At 41.6% G+C, this 15238-nt stretch overlaps 1 protein-coding gene across 5 annotated transcripts in view; it reads left to right on the top strand.

Annotated features, from left to right (window-relative positions):
- Nucleotides 1-15238, top strand: part of PIK3R1 (phosphoinositide-3-kinase regulatory subunit 1) — an 83511-nt gene that overhangs the window by 63746 nt on the left and 4527 nt on the right. For 3 of the 5 annotated variants that reach the window (XM_023625591.2, XM_070246802.1, XM_070246801.1), the window contains exons 8-15: nt 10279-10381; nt 11168-11266; nt 11368-11548; nt 11908-12033; nt 12789-12931; nt 13167-13343; nt 13441-13509; nt 14190-14360. In XM_023625591.2, coding sequence (XP_023481359.1) covers nt 10279-10381; nt 11168-11266; nt 11368-11548; nt 11908-12033; nt 12789-12931; nt 13167-13343; nt 13441-13509; nt 14190-14360 — 1069 coding nt within the window. Of the gene's footprint in view, nt 1-5857; nt 6620-8487; nt 8827-10278; nt 10382-11167; nt 11267-11367; nt 11549-11907; nt 12034-12788; nt 12932-13166; nt 13344-13440; nt 13510-14189; nt 14361-15238 lie in introns of those variants that run through there. The other 2 variants (XM_023625592.2, XM_003363844.5) reach the window with 2 other exon arrangements.

The following is a 15238-nucleotide window of genomic DNA, read 5'->3' as shown; positions in this document are numbered from 1 at the left end:
ATATAGGCCCTTTGGAATTAAATGGATGCTTCAGTGTCTCTCCCTTGTGAAAATATACCACCAACCCCAGGAAGAACATCCAAATCCTCAACACCTTTGCATTCAGGAATGGCTCCAGTGCAAATGATTGGCAGGGCACCCTGCATTAGAGAAGTGATTTCTTAGTCCTGGTCAGAATGCGACATTTTCATAGTCCTTCATCATTGCCCCAGCATGTGCTAGTACCAGAGGCACAACACCAGCACATTTTCAGTGAACGGTCATAAATCATTTATTTGCAGTAACTTTATTGTTGTGAATAGAAATGAGTACTTGAGGGGCCGGCTGGGTGGCACAGCAGTTAAGTTCACACGTTCCACTTCAGTGGCCCGGGGTTCGCCAGTTCAGATCCCGGGTGCAGACCTATGGACCGCTTGTGAAGCCATGTTGTGCCAGGCATCCCACGTATAAAGCAGAGGAAGATGGGCATGGATGTTAGCCCAGGGCCAGTCTTCCTCAGCAAAAAAAGAGGAGGATTGGCTGCAGATCTTAGCTCAGGGCTAATCTTCCTCAAAAAAAAAAAAAAAGAAATGAATACTTCAATGATATTTGACGGGAAAGGGAACAAGACCATTATGGGATAGATAGACATCTTTTCTAGTTTTTACTAGATAGAGCTTGAAATGATCAGCAAAACTGATGATGTTTGAGGCAATATGTCAATTTAAATAGAATCATGTGTCACTTAACGATGGGGATGCATTCTATGAAGTGCATTGTTAGGCGATTTTGTTGTGCGAACATCATAGAGGGTGCTTACACAAACCTGGATGGCACAGCCTACTACACACCTAGGCTGTATGGTACTAATCTTAAGTATATGTGGTCCTTCGTTAACCAAAACATTGTTGTGTGGCGCATGACTATAAGACCCATTAGCACATAGTATCTAATTAAATATTAGGTGGGAGGGCATGAGCTATAAGTATAAAAAGAATTTTAGAGATGTGATTGGTGACTTTTTAGGGTGAGTAGACAGAAGAAGCTCATAGAAAAAAATAGGATTTGAAATGGGCTTTGAAGAATAGGTAAGTTTGAATAGGGAAAGGAGAAATAGCATTTGGAGTCAAGGAGTCTCAAAGATGTATTCAAAATAAGTTGCAAAGCACAAAAATAATGGCTTGATATTTTTGCCAGATTTTAAAAACCAGTAAACATTTTTTTGAAGTGACAGTATCATGAACAGCATCACTTTGGAGCTGAAAGCGTTGTCCAGCTCTTTGTTTGCACATGAAGGAACTGAAGCCCACAGAGGCTAAGAGTTTCCTGGAGCCACCCAGCCTGGGTCTGCGGGAGAACCCTGGACCCCAACTTGCTGCCCTGTCTGCTGCACCTGCTGCCTGGGTTTTTGGAATCTTCCTGAACAATGAGGCTGCTTTTAGTGTCTAGTCAAAAAGTCTTCTGGGGGCCGGCCCGGTGGTGCAGCAGTTAAGTTCGCATCTTCTGCTTCAGCAGCCCGAGGTTCGCCGGTTTGGATCTCGGGTGTGGACATGGCACCGCTTGGCAAGCCATGCTGTGGTAGGTGTCCCACGTATAAAGTAGAGGAAGATGGGCATGGATGTTAGCTAAGGGCCAGTCTTCCTCAGCAAAAAGAGGAGGATTGGCGGCAGCAGTTAGCTCAGGGCTAATCTCCCTCAAAAAAAAAGAAAAAAAAAGTCTTCTAAAGTTTCCACAAGTAGTAAACTAAAAATAATGTGACGTTTGCTCCTGTGGGTCACATATAGTAAAGAGCCTCAGGGCAATTTTTATAGCTTTTGGGGTAGGTAAGGCTCAGAATCACTCCATCCGTCGTGCAGTGGAAAGAACAGCGTGAGTCAAATAGATCTGGGTTCGAATCTCAACTCTTGCTACTTACTTGCCGAGGTAACTGTGCCTCTCCAAACTGCTGTCCAGTCTGTGAAGCAGGAATAATGCCTCTCTCCTGGGGTGGTTGTGAGAATTAAATGAGGTAGTGAGAACTGAAGCCCATGGCCCTGTAGTCTGTCTCTGCTGTCTGTTGCATCAACCTTAGATTTCACAGCCCCGCCAGAGCCGGCCTCATTCTAGAGCTCCAACCCCCCAGTCCATCCTTCCTAGTTAGTACTGTCTGAATCCTGTCAGGCCCTTCTCCTGACTGACCCAGCCAGCAGAGCCAGGCCTCTGGGAGCCTGTGAAGGGTTTTAATGGAAATCTGAAAGGGACGCTCACTGGGCAGTTGCTGCCCCGTAGGTGCATTGCCTGGAGAGAGGAAGGTGCCTTAGTATGATGCCCTTCTTCTGTGTGTGGCTTAGTGAGTGGAGGGGCCCTGATTTCAGTACCAGCTCCCTCTGTCACCTTGCCCAGGTGCCTTTACACAGTGCACAAAGTGTACAACCGTACACAGCAGCCCCCAACAGTGCCATCCACTTCATCTGCACCCAGGTAGGTCCTCTCCCTGCTTTATGTGCAGGTCATCGGCCCATTTGATGTGTTTATGCCCTTAACCCCCTTGTCCTCTTAAACTTAAGTGTTCTCTGGTTCTTCCTATTAGTTTCAGCTGCTCAGCTACATTTCTCAAGGACAAAGGCTGCTTCTCCTTTTGAGCTCTTCCTAGCATAGACTAGGCACAGCTTAATAATCATCCATGTAAAGTTTTTAAAGTTCTTTGATAAACTCCCCAACTTTCAAAGAACTTTTGCAAACCAACTCATTTAGTGCATCCAGCAAACCTGTGAAGCACGGATTCTCCCTAGATGGAGGGAAACTAAGGTTTGAAAGGTTAAGCACAGAGTAAGTTCCCAGAACTTTGTTGATAGTCTGCTGTTCCCTTTGTTACTAAAAGTCTTAAAAATATTTAAAGCCGAACAGCAGGTTCCCTGGAATCATTATGTGTTATGTTGACCCTATTAATACTTAGGTAGCTAAAGTAGATTTCTATAGGGCAACTCAGGTAAAAATGGGACCATTTAAAACGGGGTGCCTTTGAATGAAACCCATTATAAATGTATTTACATATTTCAGATTTCATGGATATATTCAGAAATATTCATGTAGCATAACTGACGTCTAGCATTGCATCCTCAAGCTCAGAGTGGAAAATAAATGACTCTTTCTCCCTCTCTGCCCTTCTACACCTGTCAGAGTTAATTTTTAACCACTGGCACATTGCAAAACATTCATCCTGAAGAGCCTGATTCATAAATCTTGTTTTAAATGTTCTGGGCTTGGTTTTCAACCAAAACTAAAGCCAGCACTAAGATGGAGGGAAATGACTTTCAAAGAGTTTTACTTTTCTCTGATTTATTTTTTATTGGGTTTAAAATGTGGTCTGACATTAGAGGTTTATTTCAAAGGTGAGAAATGAAACCTTGAAAAAAATGCATGTATTTAGATGGGTAGAAATAAACAGAGGCAAGCCATACTAGCTTATATTGAAAACTAGGAAGTTTTATCTGTGCTTTGAAAGAGAGAGAGATTTCAGGGCGCGTGTGTTGGTGGGGTATGGCTCGGTTTTACTTTTGTTTTCATGGTGCCGCCTTCTCTTTCAAGCCTCAAGGGACAGCATCTGTGAGGGAAATGGCAGGGAAGGAGTTCTTTATTCCACTACGCAATGGGCACACCTTTTTAGGTACTTGGTAGAATGTGTCAGTTTTGTGCATGTGTAAACCTGAGTTTGCGTATAAACTCAAATGGACATTTTCCTTAGCGCCGGGTCATGAAGAGCACTGGATGTGGGGTAAAGAATGTGCATCATCGTGAAAGGCCCCTCTGTCCCAAGTTGTCTTAAGTTAAAATTATGAAGGGAGGCATTCATTTAACCCTTAAACGAAGATTTTGGTTCATTTTTTTTTCTCACCGCCTTTTTTTTTAAGTGGTCTTTTGTTTATAAATGATGGCCCACAAAAATATTTAAGCAGTTGTGCAGAATGAAAGCCGTTGTGGCCCCTTCGCTATTTGGTGGTGACTTGCACGTTATGAGACACAGTGTTCAGTCTGTAACTTTCAAACATATTTCAGTGATTCTGGGAATAGACTAGGTCACACCTGCTGAGAAGTGAAATTTGGCCTATTTTTGCCTCTGAAATGAGTTTTACAAAACTTTGAGGAAAGGGAAAGTAATAAGATGTATGGTTTTGAAGAATCTAGAAGGTAAAGTTAGTTTCGATTATGTAAGTTTTCCAGTGTGGCTGAGTCTTTGGGCCTCAGATAAACGCTGAAATTAAAATACGTTTTCTGAAAAGAGCTTCGCAACCACATGGAAAATATTTCCTAAGTTGTTATGACATCTGTGCATTTATTAGTTGAGTTACTTGTTAGTGAATTGTATAGATTAAGTGATGTTTATTTTGTGTGGCATTTTTGACACTGTGGGATGAATGAGATAGAACGTTGTTTTCTCCCTAGAAGGTTCTGATTCCGTTCTACCAGCAGAGGGCTCCCTTTTTAAACTAATGAAGAGCATGCGTCTTGCAGATCTCTTTTCAAAGACTAAAATTGAATGAAAAGACTCCACTCACACTAATATAATGGAACCTCCATGGTAGATGATTGTACATATTGTGAGAAATTTGAAGCAAATTCTTCAAATCTCTTTTAAGCTTTTTTTCTGTAAGTAGAGGGTGTACTGCTCTCCAGTGGATAATTTTCTTCTGAAACAGAAAATACCTTGTTGGACTAGAGAGCATTTTAATCTTAGGAGGTTTTGACATGAAACATCATGTGGATCCAGACAGGTATGCTTAAGAGACTGATGTTTCCAAGGTTTCTAGCTTCAGAGAAACTATTTTTAAAAGTAGGGCGAGATTATGCAGCTCAGGGTGCAAAGGTATTCTCTGAACTAACCATGTGGCCCTGTGATCAGCTGGCAGGACCTAGAAGATTCACTTATATAGACTATTTTTTTTTCCATTGGAAAAGTAGGGTTTTTGTATTATACCCATTGCACCAAAGGAAAGTTTGTAAAATCGCTTTCATTGTCAGTTGAGCACCACTTCCCAGACACTGCAAGTAATCCTGAAGCTGGTTCCTGCCTGTGTGGACTTCACATAAGCACCTAGATCTTCCTTTATCACTGCATGTGACCACTGGGTCACTTTCCCATACAGAGTCTGAGGGGCTCTATAGACAGAACCTGTGTTTCTTCAAAGAGAATTAGAAGGTGGCTTTTTTTTTTAATTTAAATAAGCTAAAAATAGAAAACAGTTTGTTGTAGGTGTGAAGTTTTTTGCATGTGGCATAAAAGAAATTAATGTTAGTTTCACTTGTTAATTTTTACTTTCTCTGGCAGAGGGAAGTGAAGAGCAGGGCCAGTGGGTGGAGCAAAAGGAGTTCAGGAAAAGGCTGGATTCTGGTCCTAGTGCTGGAATCTTGTGCAAACCACCTCGCCCCTCTGGGTCAGGATTGTGTGTGTGTGTGTAGCGTGAGGGAGTTGCTTGAAGCGATCGCCACATTACTTTCTGGTTTTAAAGCCAGTAATTCTGTGATTTTACATTGTGTTTATGGTCCTTGGGATAATAGTAAAGCCACGTATGCTGATGCAAGTGAAGATTTGCTTAGGTCAAATTTTAATGCTTTAAATAATAGCCAACAGTCCTAAGACTGGTTCATTTCAGCTTCTTCAAATAAAGGACCAAAAATCCTGTAGAAAGGTATGCCATTCTCCTTGCCCTCCTCTCCTTTGCTCTATGTTATGGTCACATGAACCTCATGCAGACACACCTTTGAATTATTAGAAAGTCATACGGCTGTTTGAACGTGAGTTGAAATCGACCTCATAAAAATAGCCGCAGAGTGGATTTTTTTCTTTGTTAATCTTCACGTGGTCGTGGAGTATAGTATCCACGCACAGTTACAATGATCTAACCCAGGCTCCTCTCCTAAGACTATTAAACATTTTTTAAACCTGTTCCTGCCGTCTTGCTCCGTAGGGCTTTCCTGTTAGACCTGCGGGGCTGTCTGTGCTATTGTGTGGGAGGTGGACAGAGCTAGGCACGGTGTTCTGGGCCTTTCGAGAGGTTCAGGCCTTTACAAGCAAGGCTTTGATTCTATTTTTTGCTGAACTAGCTCAGCCACTTCCTGTGTTTGGCAGCGCATAGTGCCTCGCTTCTCTGTGGCCACTTGAGCCCCGCGAGCCAGCGAGCGCGCCGCCGCAGCCAGTTAGCGAGACTATTTTAGGTCCCCTCACAATGGCCTTCTCATTTCCTCGGTGAAAATGAGCGAGTTGGGCTGGCATTGGCCACTTGTTAGCCGATGACAACTTTGACTTTGACTTGGGCTCCCCTCCCCCACCGCAAATCCCGAGCTCAGCAAATATTTGAACCGGCCCGAGTTAATCATGAAGCCGCGATCTTTATCTCCGAGCGCCGAGCGAGCGCCTGGGCTCTTTCCCTCGCCGGCGCAGCGCCGACCTCCAGGCCCCGGGTGCGGGCGGCGCCGGCGCTGAGCCCGCTGCTGAGCCCGCTGCCGCCGCCGGGCCCCTCGGCCGCGCGCCCGGGGCGCGAGCACTGCAGCCCGAGCCGCGGGGGCTGCCAGCCCGTGCTGGAAGAATAGTTGCTGGGATTTTTTTCTCGTTGTCGGATACAGGCATTTCAAAGGGAAACCGTTAAAATGCATAACCTGCAAAGTAAGTTGCCTTTAATTTGTGCACTTCTCGGCCCCTTCGCTATTTCACTGTTTTTTTGTACTGTGAAAGGGTCCTTTCTGTAGTCTGTCTTCGTGTGTGTGTGTGTGTGTGTGTGTGTGTGTGTCGGGGGCTGTGGGGGGGGAGATTAAATACTGCCTGGGAGGGCAGATGAGAGATTAGGGGAGACACTCCCCCCTTTCCTCAAGGGGCACAGTGTGAGGGAAAGATAGGGTTTAGGCTGGAAATGGGGAAGGAGGTAACTACATAGAGCTTGGCTGGAAGTTGGTGGCCGGCCAGGCGTCCGAGAGACGTGGAAAATCACCTGTCTTCCTCCCCTCCTCCTTGGGTCAGATTGCCACATGGGATCCAGCAGCAGGACTGGTTTGCACCAAGTGCTCGCAGAGCGTGAGGCGGCCCTCTGGCTGTGAGACCGGCCACACAGCTGCTGGCAGGACTTGCTGCCCTTCCTTTTGGGGGAGGGTCAACTTTTTATTAAACTAAGAAAGAATTTTTTCCTGAATCGTATCCGAAAGCATACCTCCCCCCACCACCACCACTTTTGCCATTTTTATTTGAATTTGAGTTTAGGTTTACTTAAGCTCTTAGGCAAATAGAAAAGTGTGAGTGGGAGAGGGTGGGAGGGTGGAGGGGGAGTCTGCCTTCCTCCTCAGTGGAAAAATGAATTGCACCGGAGAGGGGACACGAGTGAACAGTGCTCAGGATGTCTTGCCTTTGCTCTGCTATTTTATATATTTAATGATTCCAAATTTGATAGAAAGTCTAAGAATAAAATTTAAGGGCTTCTGTGATCTTTAAATTGTCACACAAATATGTGACATACACATGTATGTAGACCACAAAGCCCACTATAGTTTTGTAAGTCAGCTACATTTCCATGAGGGTGGGGAGCTTTTCCCTACTTCCTCCCCTCTCAGCATCCTATGGAAAGTGTAGGGAGACTGGTTCACTCTGGGAATGTACGTTAGGCTCCAGCGTGGGTGGCAGGATTATATGCAGAATGGCTTTAAAGAACTAAAATGAATAAGTAAATTTATAGAGGAATTAATTTCTGTGCATTAAAAACTGCTAAGAAGGAATGATAATCTCTGTCCCTAGAGTAAGCCATTTCAGGTAGAGGGGGAAAAAATAGCCCCCCAAAGTGGTGCCTTTCCCCCTCAGGCAGCATTAGCACAATAAATCCTAGGACGGGTTCATCAGGGAGAAATACTCTGCAGAGATAACTTCACCTCTGCTCTGCGTTCTGATATATGGCCTCTTTCCTTTTGGAAGATGCAACTTACCTTGACCATAGTAATGTTGACAATTATGTTTATTATTTCTGCTTAATGGGCATCTTCATTCTGTTAAGAATTTTCATTGTTATTCCAGAAAGTCTAACTTTAACTTTGCAGCATTTGATAGAGAAGGAGATTGCCTATACATTTTTTTTAATTGTGCTTTCTAATGTTGTACATTTGTGACAGAGTTTCAGTTCTGAGTTTTCAGAATTATATAGGACTGAAATTAAATATCCAGAGTTCTTGACCCTTTCTGCTTTTAATATATATGGGAGGTATTTAATACGTATGGGAGGAATGTAAAATAGATCTCAAATATACCATTTTGATGCCTTTGTAAGATTTTTAAACCAAGGAATGACCGGGCTATCTATAAACCCAGATGCACTAAGGGAGGAAAAAAAAAAAAAGCTCCGTGCTGCAGCATATCAGCTTTTGTCAACCTGCCAACAGCGGAGCGTACCATGCTGCAGGGAGTAATAAAAAAGGAATTAGAAAACTCACTGCTGGAGAAGAACAGTCAGATTAAACACCTTTTTGAAACAATGAGCATGTCTCCTTTGCAGTTCTATTAAAGGTAGGTTCTTAGTGAGGCTGGGATCGTGTTAGGGCCGGTATAGAGGAGAAGTGATGAAGCAGGAGTGGTCTGGTGACATTCGTCTGACTTGATTGGCTGGGCTGTGTGATGTAATAGGTTACAGCGCAGCCCCTTATAGGTTTTAAAATGAATTCCAAGACACCATTACAAAGAAAGCCGGACTCTTTCCTTATTACTGAGCTCAGCCAAGGGAACTCTTGCACAAATGTACAACACTGTTTGGAATATGGAAGACCTGGATTTAGAATATGCTAAGCCAGATATAAATTGTGGCACTGACTTGATGTTTTATATAGAAATGGATCCGCCAGGTAATACTGCAGTATTCTTGTAGAAAGCTAGTTAATTTTGTGGCATTTAATTCTTTTTGACAACTACTGTAACAGATCCTCTTTAGATTTCTATTTTTATTAATTTGTTTTAATTTAATAAGAATCCGTTTAATCATAGCTTGAAAATGAAGCAAATTGTTTGCCTGCCTGTGCAGACAGGCAGATCAGGCTGTGTGTGGTAAATGCTTATTCTAATTTGACTGAATATGAATTCAATTCCAGTCTTTCACTGGTGTCTTTTGTTGATCGAGGTCCTTTGCTTTTGGAGTTACATTGCTGTATATCGTTCCTTTAATTAAAAAGCTGCATCCTTTATGCTGCCTGTCTCTGCTGACAGCGGAGCGGCACAGTGTGATCCTTTGCAGTGGTCACACTCGGTACTTCAGAAAGCTTGTCAAATGGAGCAGTGATTGCAACTGAGTTCTAGGTGACCTGAAACTTCTAGATCAAATGTTGAGACTTTGCCTGCTCTCTCTTGTATCAAGATACTGTAATGAGAAGAAAGGTTGGCTGTCCATTATTTAGTCTAAGTCTTTATAAAATATTCTTGACAGACTCCTGAAATACTTTTTGCATAAATTAAAATAGTAGCAATGCTTTAAATCTTACAACTTAGAATTTAGCTAAAGATCCTAGACTGATTTTGCTTTCTAAATTATTTTATTCCAATGTTAACCTTCGTCCCCATTAAGAAATTCAGAAACACTGCAGTCTTTTATTTGTCACCAATGGGCATATGAATACCGATTTGACTTTGAAGAAGAGGGATATGGTTTTTAATCAGTCTTGGCATATAGAGCACAATTTATCCAATGGAATCTTAACATGAATACTAAAGAGATTTAGGTCACAGATGAGTTTCTTAAAGTGGCTTTTGGCAGAGCAGTGACTGAAACACTAAGATTAGAGAAACCCAATTCCTCCTTTTAAAACTCAGCTGCAGCAATGTGTTTTCTTACTGCAGCAGCATTTGTGAGGACACAAACTAAATTTGTCTTTTATAATTAAATAAGAGGAGGAAATTGAAGCCAAGCCATGTGATTCCTTCTGCTCATCTGTTCGTAGTTTCTTCCTTTGGATGGATTTGACCAGGCATGAAACTTTAATACAGCTAGAACCTAGAAGTAGAAAATGTCGTGACTCTGGATTGCCTTTGAAATTCATTCACAGGGCCAACCCAATTTATTTGTTAGTCTCTAAGCTGTTTCTTTTCTCTTTGAGCCATACTCTGAAAGATTTCTGATTTTTTTTTTTCCTAAGAACACTGTCTTCCATGTTTCATGAATCAGGAATTATTGCCATATCTCACAGTTGCTCTAATTTTTTCTACATAGAAATGTTATTTAGCTAAAGAAATTTAGGTCTAATTTAAAATGTTCGATTGTCGTCAGGATTGCAAACAACCTTTTTTTTTTCCTCCTTAATCTACAGCACTGCCTCCCAAACCACCAAAACCCACTACTGTAGCCAACAACGGTATGAATAACAATATGTCCTTACAAGATGCTGAATGGTACTGGGGAGATATCTCGAGGTAAGGCTGCAGAAATCGGACTTTCTACTGGAGATAGAGAGTTTTAGGTTAAGAGAAAGAAAAGCACCAGCTTGCTAAGTTCTGTTTTTGGGCTCCCATCCAACATAAGCATGAAGCATAGTTGGTTTTCTTCCAAAGAAGACCAGAGAAGTCACTGAGCACTGGAGAACTGTGGGTGCGGGATGCCACAGGAAATTAAAGCCCCAAGAAGTTTCATTATTGACAGAGATGTCAGGGCAGCGCCAGAGTGAAGGGGCACTGCCTAAGGGCAGAATGTAAAGTCACTCTTGATTAAGCAAAGCTCTAAGAATTAATATGATGGTCAGCTCAAACATCATAAAGTGAAATGGCATTTTTATTCTTAGCTTTCTTTAATAAAGCAGAGTGAGGAGTTGGGGAAAACCTTCTTGAGATCACAGCTGTCTGTGCTGATTTGTTAGAGTAATTGGAGTGCTTGGTTAAAAAATAAATTAAAACTTTGTACCACAGATGGACCAGTAGTGAAAGCGGGTGTTTTTTTCTTTAACTCCCATGCACCTGTTTGTAATGCGATGAAATGTATAACATCTCTGTGGAAATAAAGAATAAGTTATTAAGCTCTGACAACGTAATCAGTAACGTAAATCTGGAGGGGCAGCGGGTCCATGGGCGCCCTGTGGACTTTCTGTTCAGTTTTGCTGTGAACCTAAAACTGCTCTTAAAAAAATAAAGTCCATTAAAAACAGTGTGAACCTAGAGTCACTGAATCCTCGACGTGAGTGTTATCCTGTGTTCTCTTCACTCCAGGGAAGAAGTGAATGAAAAACTCCGAGATACAGCCGATGGGACCTTTTTGGTACGAGACGCATCTACTAAAATGCATGGCGATTACACTCTGACACTAAGGTGAGTCAGAATGGAGCTCCAGTTGGGGTGTTCAGGTGGACATGAAAAGACCTTTCTTTAAAGAAAATTGTAATGCCATTGTCTTTATACTGTATTCACAGGAAAGGAGGAAATAACAAATTAATCAAAATATTTCACCGAGATGGGAAATATGGTTTCTCTGACCCATTAACCTTCAACTCTGTGGTTGAACTAATAAACCACTACCGGAATGAATCTCTAGCTCAGTATAACCCCAAGCTGGATGTGAAATTACTTTATCCAGTATCCAAATACCAACAGGTAATCAAATACTCATGTTGTTAATAGTATTTAAATAAGATACTTTCATCCCACAACTAGAAGGACCTGCAACTAAGATATACAACCATGTACGGGGGAGGGTTGGGAAGATAAAGCAGAAAAAATAAATAAATAAATAAAAATTAAAAAAATAAATAAACAAATAAGATACTTTCAGTGCTTGGTAATGAAGTTTGAAAAACTTTACACTCGTGATCACAAAATTAGAATTTTAGAGTGGCTAAATGAAATTTTGCTTTAAGGATTTTTCCACGTCAGCTATTTTGTTAAACAAATTATTTGATTAAATACTTTATCAACTGAATTTTTCTTTTTCTTTCAATCCGTCATCCTTCTAGGATCAGGTTGTCAAAGAAGATAATATTGAAGCTGTAGGGAAAAAATTACATGAATATAACACTCAATTTCAAGAAAAAAGTCGAGAATATGATAGATTATATGAAGATTATACTCGCACTTCCCAGGTGAGTTTTCTGTGAAAATTAGAGCTTTAGAATTCTTAGTTATTAGAACCTAACGTGTTATATTCAGCTTCAAAAAAAGAAGAGAAGAAAGGTTGAGCTTTTGCACATGAAGTCGGGGGAGAGATCATTTGTGAATCACTGTTGATTATTCTAATAGTTATTCACTGTATCTCTAAACTTTTTAAATGAAGCCTATAAAAGTAGCAGAATCATAAATTAGGTTGACTGGAGAAATGCAGAGTTTTAAGTTGATTTGAAACAACTCCTAATTGAAGAATTCTTTTCGGATTGGAAGCTAACAAGAACTGGAAGTTCCACAAACTTGTCTAATCTCTGAAATGGAGACTTCACCACCATAGACCCTGCTGTGAAAAGTAGAAGCTTCAGTTACTGCAGTGTTTTCCTAGAGACTTTAATCTTCTCTAGGCCGTCATGTATCTGGGACCGCCAGAGGGAGTAGGAGGCAACACAAGATGCCATAAATTGCTGATAAAGTGGAATGGCTTTAAAAAAGATGAAAACTATAGGAAATTGTCTAGCAATCATCTTCCCTAGATTGGGGAGAATTCTCCAGAGGAAGTATGCGTTCCTGTGGTCTTAGTTTAATGGGTTTTGTGAATTAGAGTCCTGCCTTGTTCACAGAGTATTTACACCCCAAGTGGTAATACACATCAAATGTCCTGGTAGTGTCTTGCAATAAGAAATTGTCTATTCTATGAAAGGAATGACAGTGTCTTATTAAAATTATGTCGCAGGAAATCCAAATGAAAAGAACAGCTATTGAAGCATTTAATGAAACTATAAAAATATTCGAAGAACAGTGCCAAACCCAGGAGCGGTACAGCAAAGAATACATAGAAAAGTTTAAACGCGAAGGCAACGAGAAAGAAATACAAAGGTTGGTGAACCATGAGTGCTTCCATTGTGCTTGTGCTAGTGGTAACCAAAATCCTCTAAAACTCTTTATAGGTGATCCTCCTCTCTGTGCTTTGAATAATTAAAAAATGACAAGAAGAGAAAGCATTCTTTACCTGAAGGAAACTGCTGGGCATCCATATTGAAACTTTTCGTAAACTTTGGGGAACCCTCATAATGCACCCAGGTATTTACAAGGGCCTTTCTCTTGTCTGCAGAATTATGCATAATTATGAAAAGTTAAAGTCTCGAATCAGTGAGATTGTTGACAGCAGAAGAAGGCTGGAGGAGGACTTGAAGAAGCAGGCAGCCGAGTATCGCGAGATTGACAAACGCATGAACAGCATTAAGCCAGACCTCATTCAGCTGAGAAAGACAAGAGACCAGTACTTGATGTAAGTGTTAGAAGTGGAACCCTATAGTTGAAAGACTGGTAATTGCTAAAATAAGGATGAGTTATTAATGCATTTTCTTTTTAAAACTGTCTTTCAGGTGGTTGACTCAAAAAGGTGTTCGGCAAAAGAAGTTGAACGAGTGGTTGGGCAATGAAAACACTGAAGAGTAAGTCCTTACGACGGATGGGCGTTAGCAAAAGACTTTTCTCATTTGAGGAAAATGCATGACTTGCTTTGTTTGCAGAACAAGTGAGGAATGTTACTGAATTTGGAACGTCTTGTCGGAGAAAATGTATACGCTCAGTCTCATAAAGGAAGGTTTAGCGAAGGTGGATACAGATTTATTTTTTCCCATAATGCTGTAAAGTGACATTGTGTCCATGATGATGTCCCTGAACATCTGAAAGATCCCAACCGATTTTTGGAAAAATCAGAGAAAAAAAAAGGACACAATTATATTTAGTATATTTTTGAAGCTTATGTTTTGTTTGAATTATTTGCAAACTGGCAATCCTCCTAGTCAATCAATGTCCTGATCTAAACTGGACAAACAGGATTGTTTAATACCTTCCTCTCTGCCCAGGTACCTGAGCCTAGTTGCTGACTTGAAAACAGGAAGGGTATAACTTTTGTGGCTAACTGTTTGTCCAGGAAGGTTACATTGAAGGCTAAACTTGATGAGAGGAAAACTCAGGCCAGGAAAGCTGGTCGAGTCCAACCCACGATCACTGGCCTGACTTGCTTGTAGGAGGGGCAGGAACGAGGTAGAAGTGATGAGAGGGACAGTGGCGCAGGCTGGTGGCCCCCATGCCCTTCATTTAGAAACCTTCTTTCCCGCCCACTTAGCCAATATTCGCTGGTGGAAGATGATGAGGATTTGCCCCACCATGATGAGAAGACGTGGAATGTCGGCAGCAGCAACCGCAACAAAGCTGAAAACCTCTTGCGAGGGAAGCGAGATGGCACTTTTCTTGTCCGGGAAAGCAGTAAACAGGGCTGCTACGCCTGCTCCGTGGTGTACGTATCCCCAGCAAACTCTCTTTCTTGTTAAACTTCTCTTGAGAGGGTGTTTCAGCCGGCCAGCCAGCCAACCTTGGGGGCGAGGATTTGAAAAAGTTCTAATCTTGGAGAATCTTACGTTATAATAATGTAGAAGAGGAAATAGACATGATATTTTAAAGTTTGTCTGCTAATAGAGTCTAGTAGGAAGAAACCTGCTGTTTAGTTGGAAGACTGGGGTTTGGGTCCCAATTCAGCAACTACTTAATCATGAGACATCTTTGTCTTTTTTTTTTTCATCTTTAAGGTGGAAATAGCAATGCTTGGGGATTTTTTTGTTTATTATTAGTTTTTTTGCCTCCCAAGGCTAATATAGTTAGAATCTGAGGTAATTCACATGAGAGCCCCACCCACAGGTAAAAAGTCCCCATCAGAAACGGGTCAAAATAACAAGAGAAAGGACCCTGGTCACTGTCCTTGAGATATGTACACACAAGAGAAGACAATTCCATCATACGGCATATTTTCTTTTTATTTCTTAGTAGTTTGGGAAGTATTTTGAAAAGTGAGTTCCGGATCACTAACCTTTCAGAGGAGTGAGTGTCCTCTAGGAGGAAGAGTTTCTAAAAGTACCTTACACTCCGTGATCTCCTTCTAAGCAGAGAATTATTCCTACAGAAAAGGAGTGAGAAGAACTTGGAGTTAGGACAAGAGAGTAGGAGAACATAGCGTAAATGCAAAAACGGAGAGGTGTGTAGACATCTTAAGGAACCCCGTTAAGAATTGTCATGATAGTACTACTTGGTCGTACAGTGGCCTTGATGGCGACGGCTATTGCATGCGTACTGCATTCTAGGCATTCTGTCCAGCATGTTACATACATTAGGTCATATCTC

The sequence above is a fragment of the Equus caballus genome, chromosome 21 (assembly GCF_041296265.1).
Source record: "Equus caballus isolate H_3958 breed thoroughbred chromosome 21, TB-T2T, whole genome shotgun sequence".
Classification (NCBI taxonomy): domain Eukaryota; kingdom Metazoa; phylum Chordata; class Mammalia; order Perissodactyla; family Equidae; genus Equus; species Equus caballus.
Note: the sequence above shows the minus strand (reverse complement) of the source record. Positions and strands in the feature narration are given on the sequence as shown.